Source organism: Sciurus carolinensis, chromosome 8, assembly GCF_902686445.1.
Source record: "Sciurus carolinensis chromosome 8, mSciCar1.2, whole genome shotgun sequence".
NCBI classification, from domain to species: Eukaryota; Metazoa; Chordata; class Mammalia; order Rodentia; family Sciuridae; genus Sciurus; species Sciurus carolinensis.
The window spans coordinates 15063531-15081683 of record NC_062220.1 but is presented as its reverse complement, the minus strand read 5'-3'; the positions used below and the strand labels follow the sequence as shown (position 1 = coordinate 15081683).

At 45.4% G+C, this 18153-nt stretch overlaps 1 protein-coding gene across 3 annotated transcripts; it reads left to right on the top strand.

Annotated features, from left to right (window-relative positions):
- Positions 1 to 742: 742 nt before the first annotated feature.
- On the top strand, positions 743 to 14151 carry Rab19 (RAB19, member RAS oncogene family). Of its 3 annotated transcripts, none has more exons than XM_047561549.1 (4): positions 743 to 874; positions 2772 to 2995; positions 5481 to 5658; positions 11481 to 14151. In XM_047561549.1, the coding sequence occupies exons 2-4, from the start codon at positions 2795 to 2797 to the stop codon at positions 11747 to 11749; spliced, it is 648 nt and encodes a 215-aa protein (XP_047417505.1). In that variant the 5' UTR covers positions 743 to 874; positions 2772 to 2794; the 3' UTR covers positions 11750 to 14151. The 3 variants fall into 3 exon arrangements, with proteins under 3 accessions (XP_047417505.1, XP_047417503.1, XP_047417504.1); XM_047561547.1 differs by having other exon boundaries at positions 5475 to 5658; XM_047561548.1 differs by having other exon boundaries at positions 848 to 891; positions 5475 to 5658.
- The last annotated feature ends 4002 nt before the right edge of the window (positions 14152 to 18153 follow it).

Sequence of the window (18153 nt, the reverse complement as noted above, 5' to 3'; positions counted from 1 at the left end):
TTCTTTATTCTTTATTTTGAGACAGGGTCTTGCTAAATTGCCAAGGGTCTCATTAAGTTGCTGAGATGGGCTTCAAACTTGAGATCCTCCCACCTCAACCTCCCAAATCACTGGAATTACTGGCCTGTCTGGCAAACATCTTCTGATAGACTCTGAGAAGCAGTTAGTGTTCTAGACTCTGTTGGGGGGAAACCGGAGGGGAAATTCATCTTAGTTCTACGCTTCTACTGCCAGCATGGAGAACTGACAGGCTAGAAATTAACCTTCACTGTGTGGTAGAATTTGGGGATGACATGGAAATTTTGTTCTTTCTTCCCATACACTTTTGAGGTCCTTGTAGCTCTTTCACCTTCTCAGCTCACTTCCTTAACTCTTGGGCTCCTCAAAAAGAGTTTTTCAGGGCTGGGGAGATAGTTCAGTTGGTAGGGTGCTTGCCTTCAATGCACAAGACCCTGGGTTCAATCCCCAGCACTGCAAAAAAAAAAAAAAAAAACCTGGGTACCCTTCTTTAAGTTCATGTCCTCTCAGTTAATGACCCCCAGTGCAGGCAAACAGGGGACCTCAGGGAAAATGCCAGATGAGAGAAAGCGAGTAGAAGGGGCAGGGGCAGCGTGAATGCTGGAGGGGAGCTGGCTCCCTGTGCTGGCAGTGCCTCACCTGCAGCTCTGTGCCCCGTGGTGACTCCAGGTGGCTCCACTCCCGGCAGGTGGGAGGGACTGTGTTTGCTTTTCTTTCACTTTCTCGGTCACAAAACCTAATACCTGGGGCCAGAACTACAGTTCCCACCACGCAGCGAGGCAGGAGGAAGAAGGGGCACCAAGGGCTACAAAGGAAACCAGGAGAAGAAGAAAACATTACCTCCTTGCTGGCACAGGTGAGAGAGGGAGGCAGGTAAGCAGCAGGTGAACCAGGAAGGTAAAGGCTGCAGGATGTGGGATGTCGCGGGTGACTGTTTCTCCTTGCCAGCACACAGGCTAAGTCTCATGGGGCTTTGGTGGAAATGCTGGGAACTTGCAGGGGGAAAGGGAAGGAGGGAACCTGGAAATAAGGTTTCAACTCAAGTTCAAGTGATGAGACCGGAAGTGGAATGACTTTATAAGTTGAAAAGTTAGAGGGAAATTAAAAAGTGGTTTGAGTGTGTCTTTTGTCTGCTGAATCACTTAGCCATATGTGATCTCCTAATGGGATCTTTTTCATTCCTTTAAAACCCTGGGTTTTTACACACAGACGATATTTTTGTGCATTTTAATTTCTATGATGATATAGACTTGTTTTTTGTTTTTTTGTTTTTGGTTTTGTTTTGTTTTTACTGGGGATTGAACACAGATACTCAACCACTGAGACACATCCTTAGCCCATTTTATTTTGAGACAGGGTCTCCCTAAGTTTCTGAGGCTGACTTGGAACTTGTGATCCTCCTGCCTCAGCCTCCCCAATCCACTGGGATTACAGACATGAGTCACCATGCCCAGCTACACTTGACCTTTTCTATGATGTTAGAGAAAAGAATAAATCAGGGGAAAATGAAGAAGCATGTCATAATGCAGGAACATTTTTTAGCATGTAACCATCAAACGGCATAAGGTTTTTATTTACTTTCAGGAGATATCTGATGAGGAGACCTAATCAATATCATATGAAGGACAGTTAAAGGCTGTTTACCTTGAGGGAATAGCTTTCTGTTTCAAATATTTGATGAGCTGTCAAGTGGAATAGGAATTTGACATGTTTTGGCACAGCAAGGGTAGCCCTGGGGTTGACAGGTTGAAACCCCAGGGAGATGGGTTTCAACCCCGCACAAGTTAGAGATACCCTGCACAATGGTCATTTCAGGAGGTATTGGTTATCTTTAACAGTGAAGCTTCAGGTGGTTGCTTGTGTTAATTAGTGTTTCCCAAACCTGGCTTGTCATTAGTCTCATCTGGGGAATGTGTGTGTGGTGCCGTTTTCGATTTCTTTAGTTTTAAAATGTAGATAATGGGTCTGGGATGGGTTCTAGGAATATGTTTTAATTATCTCCCCAGATAAGTCTGATAATCAGTTAGTTTGGGAACCATACCATTAAAAACCTTTAAGTTATCTGGGCATGGTGGTGCACGCCTGTAATCCCAGTGACTCAGGAGGTTGAGACAGGAGGATCCCAAGTTCAAGGCCAGCCTCAGCAATTTAGAGAGACCCTGTCTCAAAATAAGAAATAAAAAGGGCTGGGAATGTAGTTCTGCGGTAAAGTACCCCTGGGTTCAATCTCCAGTACCAAAGTAAATGAATAAATAAATAAACAGGCTACCTCATTCTTCCCTAAACTGACTTGTCAGTCCTAGCCTCAGGTTGCCTGGGCAGTCGGTCCTCTGGTGGTTGGAGGCCTTCTCCCCCAAGTGAAATTGACATACACGTGCCCTCCATCTGATTAATAGCAGGGAAGTCACTCCTGGGGACATTTCCTCTGCCATCCTGCTCTCTACTGGCAGGTGGGGCACCTTGCCTCCTGGACTAGGCTTTCCTCAGTGCTGTGATCTGGAGAACAGATATCCTCCCTCCACCAGAGAACGGCAGCAGTACCTTGTCATTCTGCAAGCACCCCTAAGTCCCTGTCAACACCTGGTGTAGAATGGACCTGTGGGGAAGTCTGCCTTCATTAACGTCCCTCTCCCACAAGAGTGTTAGTGCTGGAAAAGCCATGATGGGCTGCTGTCTTGTCTTCTGCTGGGTCTCCAGTGCCTGGTGCCTGCTGGGTGCTCACTAGAGAGAAACTGAATCCCTTCTTTTCTTAGGTCTGTTCTAGGTGGCGAGAGTCATGCAGTTCTACAACTCAGCCAGGGCAGCAGATGAGAACTTTGACTATTTGTTCAAGGTTATCCTCATTGGGGATTCCAATGTGGGGAAGACGTGTGTGGTTCAGCATTTCAAATCTGGTGTCTACACGGAGACACAGCAGAATACCATCGGAGTGGACTTCACTGTGCGCTCCCTTGAGATTGATGGCAAGAAAGTAAAGGTCAGAGGGGCATGGGGTTGGCTCTGCCTCCTTTAGCCAGAGTTCCCCACACTGAAGCCCATGCATACCCCCCTGGAATGGGGGAAATCAACCTTTTAATTAAGACCTGAATGCAGAAGCCATAAAGTAAATAAAGGGAAGGAAAGGGAAGGAAAAAAATGTCTACATACTCAAAAAATACCATAAACAAAGTCAAAAGATGCATGACAAACTGTAAAGAAATATTTGCAATGTTGGACTGACAAATTGCTGATTTTATTAATGTGAAAAGAGCACTGATAAATATGTAGGAACTAAGACCAACAACCAAATACAAAAAGTGACCAATTCACAGATTGGACAAAACTACTATTTCACAAGCTTTGTAAGTACTAGCTCATAAATTAAAATATAGATGCCCATCCTCACTCTCAAAGCTCAAAGTATAAATTAAAATCACAGCAAGATACTATGTTTTGCCAGGTGTGGTATACACACCTATAATCCTAGTGACTCAGGAGTCTGAGGTGGGAGGATCATAAATTAGAGGCAAGCCTGGGCAATTTAGCAAGACCCTATCTCAAAATAAATAATAAAAAGGGCTGGTGATGTATACAGCTCAGGTGTAAAGAATCCCAGGGTTCCATCACCAGTACTGTCCCTCACCACCCACCCCCAAAAAAAACCTGTTCGTGAAAATGTAATCAATGAATCATTTTTTGTGGGGACGTAGTCAGGTTGAACTCAGGGGCACTTGACCACTGAGCCACATATCCAGCCCTTTTTTGTATTTTATCAGAGACAGGGTCTCACTGAGTTGCTTAGCACCTTGCTTTTGCTGAGGCTGGCTTTGAACTCATGATCCTCCTGCCTCAACCTCCTGAGCCACTGGGATTACAGACGTGTGCCACTGCGCCTGGCTCAAAATAAAATTTAAAAAGGGCTGGGCTGTAGCTACCATGCATGGCATGGATCATTTTTTAATAAATATTTTTAATTGTAGATGGGAACAATACTTTTATTTTATTTATTTACTTACTTAAATATGATGCTGAGGATCGACCCCAGTGCCTCCCACATGCTAGGCAAGCTCTCCACCACTGAGTTATAATCCCAGCCCATCAATTGATCTTATTTGTGATTTTTTTTTCCGTATAGGAGATTGAACCCAAGGCACTTTACCATTGAGCTACATGCCCTTTTTATTTTTTATTTTGAGACAGGGTCTAAGTTGCTGACAGTTAATTGGGATTTTTTTTGGGGGGGGAGGTACCAGGGATTAAACCCAGGACCCTTAATCACCAAGTCACATCACCAGCCCTTTTTAATATTTTATTTAGAGATGGGGTCTCCCTGAGTTGCCTAAGGCCTCACTTTTTGCTGAGGCTAGCTTTGAACTGGAGATTCTCTTGCCTCAGCCTCCCAAGCTTCTGGGATTACAAGTCTTTATGTGGGATCTTGATGAAATTAAAACAATTGTAAAAAGACATTTGGGCTGGATGTTGTGGGGCACACCTGTAATCCTAGTAACTCCAGAGACTAAGACAGAAGGGTCACAAGTTCAAGTTTAGCTTGCACAATTTAGCAAGACCTTGTCTCAAAGTAAAAAATAACACAATGAGCTGAGGATGTATCTCAGTGGTAGAGCATACCTGGATTCAATCCCCAGTATAGGAAAACATAAAAGAAAAAATTGAACTAATTCCAGTTACTTGAGAGGCTAAAGCAGGAGCACCACAACTTTGAAGCCAGCCTGAGCAATTTATGGAGCCCCATCTCAAAAAAAAAAAAAAAAAAAAAAAAAAAAAAAAGGTTGGAGATATACCTCTGTGTGGAGCACTTGCCTAGCATGTGTGGGACCCTGGGTTCAACCCGTGGTCAGGGGGGGAGAGAGAGATTTTGGAAATCATCAGGAAATAGTTAATATGGTCTGGTTATTGGATGATACCAAGGAAACAGCTGGGCATGGTGGGGCTTGCCTGTAATGCCAGGGTTTCAGGAGACCGATGCAGGATGACCACAGGTTCAAGGCAAGCCTCAGCGACTTAGTGAGGCCCTGTGTCAAATTTAAAAATGAAAAGGGCTGGGGATGTGACTCAGGTGTAAAAAACCTCTGGATTCAACCCCCAATACCAAATACTACTACTACTACTACTACTACTACTAATAATAATAATAATAATAAATTTAAATATATTTTTTAAAAGTTCCACCAGTGCCGTCCCCCATCAATGGGCAGGCTCAAAATATCACCTCACAATCTGGACCAAGGATGATTGAGGGGAGAAGGCAAAAGAACAAAGACTGCTTCTCCGGAAGCGTCCTGCGGGTGGCGGTTCCCAGACCTGAAACACGTCCCGGTCACCCTGGGGACAACTAACCGAACGGGCGCCCCGCCAGCCCTGCGGCCGAGCCTGAGAGCCGGGACCCTGCCTTCCAGTTAGTGGGGAGGAGGCCGTTCGTGGCGGGGACGCCTGACCACCTGCCCCGTCCTCTGCAGATGCAGGTGTGGGACACCGCGGGCCAGGAGCGCTTCCGCACCATCACCCAGAGCTACTACCGCAGCGCGCACGCGGCCATCATCGCCTACGACCTCACGCGGCAGTCCACCTTCGAGTCGGTCCCTCACTGGATTCGCGAGATAGAGAAGTACGGAGCGGCCAACTTGGTCGTCATGCTGATCGGTAGGGCGTCCTCCAAGAGGCTGACTTTTTTCTTTACTGGTCCCCTCTGCTGGAGCCCAGCTTGTCGCAGCTTTCCATGACAGTGGGACGTGAGATCTTAAAAGTGACAGCGAAGGACAGGACCTAAAAAACACCTTGCCCAGGAATTCCCAATAGATTGAGCGTGAGTGGGATGCTGCGGGCTTGTTAAAAGTGCAGATTACCGCGCTGGAGCGCTCGCCTGCCCTGCGCAGGGCCTTGGGTTCCCCAGCACTGGCTGGCGTGGGGGCAGACTTCCCACCCGTCCCCAGAGCGCTCCCTGGGTGGATCCGGAGTCGCGGGGGAGACCCCGGCATACCACACGCACAGGTGCCGTATCCACTGCCTAGGAGGTACTACTGGAGTCTGCAGTTCCCGGTGGCCCCAAATCCCCAGCTAGTCACTCAGATGCCTGTGCCTGGCTATTGAATGACTTCACTGAATTTACGCCATTTAAGACCCTAAACTAGCTGGACGTAACACCTAATCCCAAAGATTTAGGAGACCCAACAGGGGATCACATGTTCAAAGCCAGCCTCAGCAACTTAGTGATACCCTGTCTCAAAAAATAAGAGCTGGGGAATATGAATTAGTGGTAAAGTACCCCTGGATTCAATTCAATGAGTGATAGACACCTGTAATCCCAGCTTCCCAAGAGGCTGCAGCAGGAGTATTGCAAGTTGGAAGCCAGCCTGGGTTACTTAGTCAGATCCCGTCTCAAAATAAAATCATTAGTATTATTATTGGTCCTTGGGATTGAACTCAGATGCACTCTACCACTGAGTCATATTCCCAGTAGAGACAGGGTCTAATAATAAATTGAGTTGCTTAGTGCATTACTTTTGCTGAGGACGGTTTTTTTTTTTGTTTTGTTTTGTTTTGTTTTGTTTTTTTTTTTTTTTTTTTTTGGCCGTGCTGGGGATTGAACCCAGGGCCTTTTGCTTGCGAGGCAAGCACTCTACCGACTGATGTATATCCCCAGCCCTGCGGATGGTTTTGAACTGGAAATCCTCCTGCCTCAACCTCCCAAACCGCTGGGATTACAGGTATGCGCCACCCAGCCTAGCTCAAAATAAAATTTAAGAAAGGGCTGGGGGTGTAGTTCAGTGGTAAAGCACTTGACAAGCATACACAAGGTCCTGGGTTCAATCCCCAGTGAGGAAAAAGAGAGAGAGAGAAAGAGATAATGTACATAAAGTACAATGCTATAGCACATAGTAAGCGCTAAATAAAGAGTAGGATTTGTTTTTAGAATGTTCATTTGTGTGAAGGAACTAACTTAATCTATGTTCCTCAAATAATAGGAGCCTTGCCGGGTGCAGTGGTGCACACTGTGCCCAGTGGCTCTGAAGCCTGAGCAGGAGGATTGCAAGTTCAAAGTCAGCCTCAGCATGTTCCTTAGCAAGACCCTGTCTCAAAATAAAAAAAAAAATAGGTCTGGGAATTTAGCTCAGTGGTTCAGTGCCATTGGGTTCAATTCCCAGTACCAAATTTTTAAAAATTAATTAATAATAGTAGGGATCCCAGCACCAATAATAATAATAACAACAACAATAATAATAACAACAGTCTTATGTAAAAGGTAGAAATGCATGGGAAAAGCCAAGCAGTCAAGCCCTGGTGAGGACGAGGAGCATAGTAAAATTAGGTCACTAAAAAGCAAGACCCTGGGGATCCTCATCTCAGGCTCTGGGCCCCTCCTCCCCTTGCCCTCTACCACGCCGCTGTTTCCTCTAACTCAGAGCTGCTCCTTATGCATGGGATAACTTGGACCCAACACTCTCTCACACCTGAACAGCCCCTCATTGCTTCCCTCAAAGCATCCTCCCATGCCTGCTCTGCCAAAACCCCCTCCTCTCAGGATCTTCCATCTCACATCCTCAGCAAGGGAATCCTGTTGCCTCTTCATGGCAAAGCATGGTCCAGGCTGCTGGCCAGAGGAAGATGAGCTGGCCTGGAATAGAGAGCCCAGCCCACACCAAGTCACTGGACTCCAGGGGAAGAGGTCACATGATGCAAAGCCCATCTGTGGATGCTGTGTGCCTGGAAGAGGTCATTGGCATGGTGTTGGTACAGATTTATTACTTTCATGATTCCAGAAAGGATTTGTATTTTAGAACCCTTTCTTCCTTATCTTTCCTGGGGTTTGTTTTTCTTGTTTTGTTTTGATGTGGGGTCCTGGGGATGGAACCAGGGTTCTCCAGCAGGCTAGGCAAATGCCCTACCTCTGAGCTATACCCCCAGCTCTGTCCTGCCTCCCGCTTTGGCCCGTCTCATGCACAGACTCGAGGATAAAGCTGCTGCTTAACTCATTCTGCTTCTCCTCGCTGAATAACCACAAGTCACTGCCGGAGTCAGGTCTGCTTGGCTGCCACCTCAGACCCAGAGTCCTGATTCCACCTGCTGCCCAAGGGAATGCCCCCACATCTAGTTCCCTCCTTTTTTAAGAGAGAAGGTGTCCACTCCCACGTCTATGGGACAGGGAGGGGACTCCCACATAGATGGTACTTGTCAGTTCTGGAAAGGAGTGAGAGGCCACCTCTCTTCTCAAAGTTCCCCTTCAGGACCAGAAACTGTGACTTCTGATAAAGACACTTCCAGTGACACAGTTCAGAGTTACAAAGATTAAAATTCACCTGAAAAGAGTCCATGTTTCTTCTTCAACACACACTTTGGCAGAGCACCAAGTGGGCAGCTCACCAGGGCTCCCAGCAAGCTGCACAGCAGCTGCTTCCTGACTAGCAGTGCCTCTCAGGGCTGCAGGACAGGACAGTGCTAGGAAGGTACTAGTACACGTGGCACTCATAAAACACTTAGAAGGCTCTGGCCCAAGTTCTCTCCTGGGTCATCCCCTTTAATCCTCACCACACCCCTAACAGTTCAGACTACCATCCTCATGGCCCGGATGAGGCAGTGGGGGGTCCTGGAAGACAAGTGTCCAGGCAAGTAACCTGGCCCAATTACTTACAAGTGCAGCAGGGTTTGAGCCCAAGTATCTGGTTCTCAGAGCTGCTGGTGGGCTCTGTCCCTGTATGACTATTCTCCAACAGCTGACAAAGTCCAGTCAGTTAGGGCTCTCGAGAGCTCCAATTGAGGCCATGTCTATGTCTTCGTGCCTGGACTTTGGGACCAGATAGGAGTTTTAGTTTCCCTCTGTGTCCTCTCTATCTGAACTTGGGCTTCTTGTTCTGAATTTCTACTCCTTATCTATAAAACTCTCATTCTAGAACCTGCTCTGAAGGTTTTGTTGCATTTTAAAGATTAAATGAGGTAACATATACAAATCACTCAGTTTAGTGCGAAGGACTCCATAAAAGGCAGGTGTTATTTCCTGGTAGAAAGAGAACATTGCCAGTCCCTCCCCTAGCTCCTCTCGTGGCCCTCCCATTTATTCCCCTTTTCTTCTCAGAAGGTGAGCACAACACAACTTTTATGGCAACCATTGCTTTTCTTTATCATTTTACTACCTACACACGTCATTAAATACTGCAGTTTCATTTTGCTATTGCCTTTGAACTTCAAATAAACAGAATCGTAATGTCTTTTTTGTCTAAGCTTCTTCCCCTCAATATTGTTCATGAGTTTCATCCACTTTGTTGCATGCAGGTGTCATTTATTCTTTTGCATGATTTGTGTAATAATCCTTTGCACCAACACACTAGGCTACAGTTGGATCCTAAGTGCCCCTCAAAAGTCCATGGAGGCTAGGCACGGTGGTGTACACCTGTAATCCTTGTGGCTCAGGAGGCTGAGGCAGGAGGATCATGAGTTCAGAGCCAGCCTCAGCAACTTAGCAAGGCACTTAAGCAACTCAGTGAGACCCTGTCTCTAAATAAATTACAAAATAAAGGGCTTGGGATGTGGTTCAGTGGTTGAGTGCCCTGAGTTTAATCCCCAATACCTGTCCCCCCCAAAAAAAAAAACAAAAACCAGAAGCAATTTTAATAAATACATAAGTAAATAAACTAGAATCAGTCATGATGATGAAACGTGTTCATCCAAACCATGAAATACTACTCAGCAATAAAAACTATTACTAATACATTAAAAATGAGCAAATGAACTACCAATGCATGCAGCAACATGGATGGATGTTAAAGGATTTACACTGAGTGAAAAAAGCCAATTTCTCTTTAATTCTTTTATTAAAATTTTCTATAGTTGTGTATGGACAGAATGCTTTAATTTTTATGCCATACTAAAGATCAAACCCAGGGCTGGGGAGATAGCTCAGAGGGTAGAGTGCTTGCCTTGCAAGCACAAGGCCCTGGGTTCGATCCCCAGAACTGCCCAAAAAAAAAAAAAAAAAAAAAAAAGATCAAACCCAGTGCCTCAAATGCGGTGGGCAAATGCTCTGCCACTGAGCTACAGCCCCAGCCCTCTCTCTTAATGCTTATGGGGTGCTGGCAATTGAACTCAGGGCTTCACACGTTTTAGGCCAGTGCTCTGCCACTAAGCCAAACCTCCAGCCCTCCAGCCCCGTTTTGTAATACATCTTCTTTCTTTCTTTGTGGTACTGGGGTGGACCCCAGGGGCACTCTACTACTGAGCTATATCCCTCAGCCCTCTTTATTTGGAGATAGGGTTTCACTAAGTCACCCAGGTTGGCCTGGAGCTTGTGATCCTCCTGTGTTGGCCTCCCCAGTTGCTAGGATTACTGGCGTGTGCCATTGCTCCCAGTTGTGATAATTTTTAAAAAATTTTTTAGTTGTAGATGGACACAATACCTTTATTTTTATGTGGTGCTAAAGATCGAAGCCAGTGCCTCACACATGCTAGGCAAGCGCTCTACACTGTGATAAATTTTGATGTCTGGTGGAATGCACCCTGTGGGAAAATAATTTTGCTTTCACATTCCTGCCTCACAGAGCATAGGCATCGAGGAGAAGAGACAGGGTATTTTTCCTTCTATGGGCCAGCCTAGGTCTCGCTCCCAAAGTCTCTCATGGAAATCCCTAGGGTAACTATAACTGTTCCACATCCTGCAGGAGCTGGTGGTTACAAAGGCAGATGCAGTTGGCCAAAACTCTGAACTGTATGCTAAGAGTTTGTGCATGCTAGTATATATAAATTATAGCTTTAAAAAAAAAAGTAAAAAGTCCTTCAGTATGTACCTCCAACCCAACAAATCCTGATCACCATCTCCCCAACTAGATGGGGCCCATCTCACAGCATTCAATATTTTATAGTTTGGGGGGAAATGAGTGAAAAGAGGAACAAGACATGAAGAGGGAAATTGAGGGCACTCTGGTCCATTCTGTTCCTTGTCAGGGAGGAGTGACAGTTCCCCTAAAGACAGGGTTCCGCCCATTCCAGCCAGTAATACACACTCCTCCTGCCTCCCTGCCCCCACCTTTTTGGTACTGGGGATTGAATCCTGGGGGTGCTTGACCACTGAGTCACATCCCCAGCCCTTATTTTTTTATTTTGAGACAGTCTTACTAAGTTGCTTAGGACCTAAGTTGCTGAGGCTGGCTTTGAACTTGTGACCCCCCCCCACCTTAGCCTCCAGAGTTGCTGGAGAGTGGCTCCACTTCCATCCATCTGTGGTTTCACTTTCCGTACATTTGCCCTCAATTAACAATTTGCGAATGGGTGTACGTGTGCTATTGCTGAACTATGATGTTCTTTCTAAAGCTCACTTTGAGGACTGTGGCCATAGCTTAATGGTAGAACACTTGCCTAGCGTGTGTAAGGCCCTGGGTTCCATGCCAGTGCCAGCCACCAAAAAAAAAAAAACTTCATTGTGGGGGAGGGCGCAATAAGACCATTCAATGGAATGTCTGCTCATCTTTCACGTTCAGGAAACAAATGCGACATGTGGGAAAAACGGCACGTCCTATTTGAGGATGCCTGCACGCTGGCCGAGAAGTACGGCCTCCTGGCAGTTTTGGAGACATCTGCCAAGGAGTCCAAGAACATAGACGAAGTCTTCGTGCTGATGGCCAAGGAGCTGATCGCCCGCAACAGCCTGCACCTGTATGGGGAGAGCGCCCTGCACAGTCTGCCCACAGATTCCAGTCCAGTTCTCGTAGCCCAAGGTCCAAGTGAGAAGAGCCACTGCACCTGCTGAATGTGTGGGTGAAGCCAGCTTGGAAAGCAGAGGCAGTCAGATATCCAGTGTCTCCTGGGGCCAAGAGCAGCCTTGCCACTGGCCCGATCCCTCCAGCCTGAACAGACGGCACTTTTGCCTCAACTCACACCAGACTCCAAGGAAAGCGAAAGCACCTCTTCCTGGATTCTTAGTAAAACCAGGACTTTAGACAGGGCGGGGTCAAGGTTTGCCTTTCCCCTCTTTTCTGGCCCACTCTCCATTCCGCCACTTCAACTGCTTTCCCCTGGATGTTGCTTCTCAACCTGAAGAAGGCAGTGAAGGAAAAGTGGAGAGAATGTTTGGAACATTCTGTAAGTTTGAAGCAGCTCAGGCAGGGAGATGGGAGAAAGCCTGCCATGGGGAAAAAAAAAAAAAAAAAAATGCTGTTATCGTTTTGTCCCCAACATTCACAACTCAAGTCTGCACAGGGGAGCCCGTCCGTTACCTCAATACCAAAAGCAGCACCTTGTGAACTGCCAGGAACCACCTGAGGGCAACAGAATCGGATCCCACTGTGTCCAGGTTGGGCTGATCTGTCACCCTATAGGACCATAAGGATATGAACAATGCTCACAATTTCTAAAACATCCAGTTATCTGCTGGATCAGAAATCAGTTCTGAATTGAAATTAAATTGGCTCACAGAGGATTATAAAACTAGTGTTGTGCTACCTCTTCTCTAAGATTGGCCAGAGGGCAGCTGGAGCCTCGGAGCCTGTGGGGGAATGACCCTTGCTTTCAGAACTAAACACATAAGGGTGACCAGAAGAGTCGAGGCACCCGGGGACCCAAGGGCAGGCAGCAGGCCAGGGCCCCTCGGCCTCAGGTGTCTGAGCCCCCAGTGTGCAATGGCCATTCACCTGATAGAGGCACCTCTCTGCTGATGTCAGTTATGGAGCTGCCTCTCAAGGTCAGAAGGGATGAGGGCACCGCGGCTTTCTGACTCCAGTGCTGAAGAGATGTGCCCCACTTCAGGACACTGCTCTTAACCTGGGGCATCCCCAGGTCCTTTTCCCAAGCAGTTGTTGGCCATCCCTCCTGTTCCCTGCTCTGCCCTGAGAATCTCAGGCTGGTGTTTAAAGGGCTGTGCCCCAGATGATGGTGGAGCAGCACGCACCCCCAAACACCACTCAGCTGGCTCTCAGCCAGGAAGTCAGTCTTTAAGGCCACCTTCCTTCCTCCCACCCTCCCATGGCAGACCTGAGTTGTCCACTAGCTCCCTTAGACATTTCCTGGTCCCTAAGGAGTCCTTGAAGAGTTAATTTTAAAAATTCTGACCTTCAAGAAGCACACACATGCTAAATCCCCCAAGGTGGAAGGCAGTGTCCCCTCCCAGCTCTGCCTTCCGAATCACCAAGCACTTTTCATTTTCTTACTTCAAGTGCCTTGTAGAAACTTCACATCGTGGAAGCTTCACTCCTTGTTGAGTAGCTCTGTTCCTAAGGAATTCAGCCGGTCTGTTCATTGTGTCCAAAATGAATGACCTGCCAAAGGTGCTTTTGGTTGCCAGCTGCCATGGAAAGCAGCTGGGACCCGGGTGTCTCATAGGAGCAAGGGCCCAAGGGTCCCAAGCATTCTTGTCTCCACCACATAAGGATTCTGAAATTGTAGGCCAGTGAAAGTCTGAGGTCCCAGCCCTCCCTGAGACATTTGCACATTTGCATAATTGAAGACAAACCCCAAGATAAAACCCTAAATTGTGTCTTCAGTCAGGACTTCCACTCCTTGGAAGTTAAAGGCATGGTGGGGTGGGGTAAAGGAACCCCTGAAAGTACCCACTAGGAGAGCTGTCTTCCCAGCCTGAGACATTCCGGGGACACTTACTTTCATATCCATAGGTATCCTCCACATCCCTCATAAGCACCTGAGCCGCTATGTTCATCCCGTAGTAGTTCGGGAGGACACCTTATTTTTGCTGGAGTTGCTGCCCCCTCCTGTCAGCACCCTTCTCATTCCCTCCTTCATGAAGGGGAAGCTTTGAGAACAGCTGTCAACCCCCCCAAGTTTTGAAAAAAAAAAAGTAGGAATTTGCATTAAAGTTCTGTGAGTTACCTCAGCTCCATCCACTGGGGTTTCCTGTCAAATGCTTTCTACTCAGGACAACTTTGAATAAGAAGACTGACTTCCTGAGTCTCTCGCTGACAGAAGCCTCCTGAGCTCCAGTGCATACATCTGACTGTGTGCACAAGCCCTGCCCCGCCCACGTTCAGTCTAGAAGCACAGACAGCTCTTGGCAACTCTGTACCACCCATCAGGACAGACCTGGCCTGATAATCACTAGTGTAAATGGTGATTATGCCAAGCAGAAGACTTGGGCCACAGCTGTTCTTGATCAAGAGACACACCTCTTTGGATTCAGTTTGCTGTGGATTAAATGTGGTTACTTCACTGCTTTTTTTCTTTTTAATTTTTGTTGTTGTTGTTGATGGACCTTTATTTTACTTATTTATATGTGGTGCTGAGAATCAAATCTGGTGCCTCACACATGCGAGGCAAGTACTCTACCACTGAGCCACAACCCCAGCTCGGCTTTACTGCTTTTTGTTTTGTTTTTAAATCTGGCAGTGCTGGGGATTGAACGCAAGTCCTCATATATGCTAAGCATGTGCTCTGCAACCCAGCTACACCCCAGACAATGAACTCTCTGGAGGAGCAAAAAAATTCTTTGAGAGTATAAAGCAAGCCTTAGTTAATATGAAATCATCTTAACCACGTTTATCCATCAGACATCAGAGAAGGGGGCCAGAACTGAACCTCGGTCCCTAGACACCTCGTTTGATAGTTAAGGTTACACCACGCGGGGACAAAGGGGTACATTTCTCCCCATGTTCTACTAGTCCCCTGAGAATAAAACCTTTTCTGTTCCATACCTTGGCACATATATAACATAAAGGAATTCTTGAAAAACTCATGTTACCTGAAATTGCACATGTTAAAAAAACTTGCTGTTTAACTTCTGTTAGAGACAGCACAGTTTTCCCATGGAGGAGGAAGCACTCCTGCCTGGGTCCAGCCTTCAGGAGGCCCTGAGGCTGGTCCCTGACCCTCCCACTGCCAAGGGAAGAATCATGGTGGGAGGCATCAAGTTCTGAGGCGGGGTATTTCAGAAGGAAGGTCCATGAGATACTGTCATTTGCAACTGCATGGATGAACTTGGTAGATGTACACTAAATGGAATAAGCCAGGCACAGGAAGACAAATACCACACAACCTCATTTATCTGTGAAAGCAGAACCCAGTAGATTGGTGACTACCGCTAAGCTGGGGCATGGCGGGCAGGGAAGGAATGTGGTGATGGTTAAGAGCCCAAAACCCTGCCAGGTTCAAGGGCACATGCCTGTAATCTCGGCTACTCAGGAGGTTGGAGCAGGAGGATCACAAGTTCGAGCCCTCTGCAACTCAGTCAGACCCTGTCTCAAAAAATTTTAAAAAGGGCTATGGATGTAGCACAGGAAAGCACCCCTGGGTTGTCCCCAGTACCAAAAACAATAATAAAATAAAGGGCACAAAGTTGCAGTTGGACAGGAGGAATCGAATCTTTCATTTTTTGGATGGGGGGTGGCGCTTTAACACTGAACTACATCCCCAGCACCCCCCCACTTCAACTTTTTAGACAGGGTCCCATTAAGTTGCTTAGGGTCTAAGTTGCTTAGGCTGTCCTCGACCTTGCAATAATCCTGACTCAGCCTCCTTAGTCACTGGGATTACAGGTATGTGCCACTGCACCCAGCACAGCAGGGTGACTACAGTTAATAACAATGCATATCTCCAAATAGGCAAGAGGATAAATTTCAAATGCCTCACCACAAAAAAATATGAGCAAACATACAGCAATTAGTATGTGCCCAGCACTGCAGCATACTAACACAATGAATCTTTTTAATTAGTCTTTTAAATTTTTTTAAGTTTTCAATGATTTATTTATTTATTTATTTATTTATTTATTTATTTATTTATTTATTTATTTATGGTGCTGAGAATCAAACCTAGTGCCTGACATGCTAGGCAAGCACTGCCACTGAGCCATAAGCCCAGGAGACCCTTTTAACTAGTTTTTGAAATAGGTACTATTTTTTTTTAATTAATTACTTATTGGAGCAAATAAACATGTTTGTTGTACTATAAATAAGTGAAATTTAAGTTTAAATAGTTCAATTAAAAATTTCCAACAGGTGTTTAATGATAAGAGTGTTTAAAGAAGTACCATGTTGTATAAAGGTTTCAATAGTCATTCATTCAAAAGTGGTATTCTAAGTTGAAAATGAAGGACAAAATCCTCACAATCTAAAGATTGTGACTAGACTAGGAGACAATTATTGAGAAATAAAACTAAAATGTTTTTATCTGATTAACTATTGTTTCACTTGCCCAATTATTCTATATATAATTTCTAAAGTTCTTCAACTGCCAAATTTAAAATTTCATTTAGTAGTTTGGTATTTGAAATGAGGAACAGTTTTTTTAATCCCATAAATGTAATGTTATAAATCATAGTTTGATTTTAGGCAATGTTACAGATTTTTAAAAATAAAATATGTATCCAATACCCAGCAATAAATGGTGATAAAAGCTTGGAATTTGAGACCTGAGAACAAGTAGATCGCTATTTGTGGAAGCATTAGCCAATCCTGGTAAACTCTGGCAATTAAGAAAAACTGTTTTAAACATATAACTCCCTTCATTTTTGACTTCCTTTTAACTCTCCATGTCTTTAAAACAAATATTTAGCACCCTCAGTCATATAATTTATAAACAACTTAAAGCTGATCTACTTTCTATACATCAAATGCTTCCAGTTTTTGTACTCAACTCCCCCTGTACCAGCTATTATCTAAAAAGACCAGTAAAGATCTAATTCTCCCAAAGTCATTGTTTTAGTTGGCTTTCTGTTGCTATGAAGAAAATATCTGGCATAAACTGATTAACAGAGGAAGTGCCATGGTTGGTGGCTCCTTGTCAGCATCATGGTAGGAGGAAATGCACAGAAAATCCATTCACCTCAAGGTAGGTTTTCAGAAGTCTTAGTCCATAAGCTGGCTCCATTCCCAGGAGCTGGAGGTGAGGCTGAACATCATGGAGGGAGAGGGTGGTGGAGGGAAGCAGCTCAAAACATGGTGCTCAGGAAGCAGAGAGCTGAAATAGGCACTATTTTTTAAATGAGGCTGGGGTGGAGCTCAGTGGTACAAAACCTGCCTAGCATGCATGCATGCATGAGGCCCTGAGTCCCACCAGCAGCACTGCCTGTCCTCCTGCAAATGTAATTATATTTTAAAGGATAGTTTCCATTCCATTTTTCTTAACTTTTTGAAGTGCTGGGGATGAAACCCAGGGCCTCACTCGTACTAAGCACACACACTACATCTGACCTGTACCTCCCCCCAGGCCATTTTTATTTTTTGAGACAGCCTTTAGTTGCAGAGGCTGCCTTGAACTTGGGATCCTCCTGACTCAGCATCATAAGTCATAGGACTACAGGCTTGTGCCACTGCACCTAGATTCACTCCATTCTTATGATTATTGTCAAAATTACTGGTCCATGCCAGACTGGTGTAGGGGGAGAGAACTTGTGCTTCATCGTCATAATTGAGGAAAAAGCAGTGTAAATAACATTAAGATTGAGGAAAATAGTGATCAATTCTACTGGCAGCTGAGAAAGATCAAAGAAAAAAAAATAAAAATAAAAAACAAAAACCATCGATCTATTCCTGGAATCTAGCAAGAATGTCATTAATGACCTCTTGCAACATGCTTTTTCATAGATGACAAGGATGAACCCAACCTACTTGATTCTGTCCTTTAATAAGAAGGACCCAAGTGTGAAGGCAGTACCCCAGTTTAACCAACTGTGAAACCACAAATTATTTAATCTAAGTTCAGTCTCTTCCATTGTAAAATAATTAGCACTTATCTGACAGAATTGCTACAAGGATTAAATAAAACTAAATGAACTGGTAAATACTCTTCCATTTGTATAGAACTACATTTTCAACATCTTTCCTGCCACCACAAACAGTATTCATGTTGGCAACGAACTCATGGACACAGCTTATTTCTTAAAAAGTTTAGGTATTAGCTGGATGCGGTGACATATGCCTGTAATCCCCAATTCTGGAGCCCGAAACAGGAGGATCAAAAATTCAAGCAGAGCCTCAGCAACTTAGTGAAGCCCTAAATAACCTTAGTGAATAACCTATCTCAAAAAAAGGCTGGGAATATAGCTCAGTGGGGGAAATGCCTCTGGATTCTATCTATCCCTGGTGCAAAAAAAAAAAAAAAAAAAAAAAATCAGGGCCTGGGTTGTAGCTCGGTCATCAAGTCATAGAGACCTGCCAAGCATGCCAGGTTCCATTCCGAGTACCACATACACATCCAACTTGTATTCTT

Coding starts and splice junctions, on each gene's coding strand:
- Rab19 (XM_047561547.1), top strand. CDS start 2,795: ATGCAGTTCTACAACTCAGCCAGGGCAGCAGATGAGAACTTTGACTAT. Junction 2,996..5,474: donor TTGATGGCAAGAAAGTAAAG/GTCAGAGGGGCA, acceptor CGTCCTCTGCAG/ATGCAGGTGTGGGACACCGC. Junction 5,659..11,480: donor CTTGGTCGTCATGCTGATCG/GTAGGGCGTCCT, acceptor TTTCACGTTCAG/GAAACAAATGCGACATGTGG.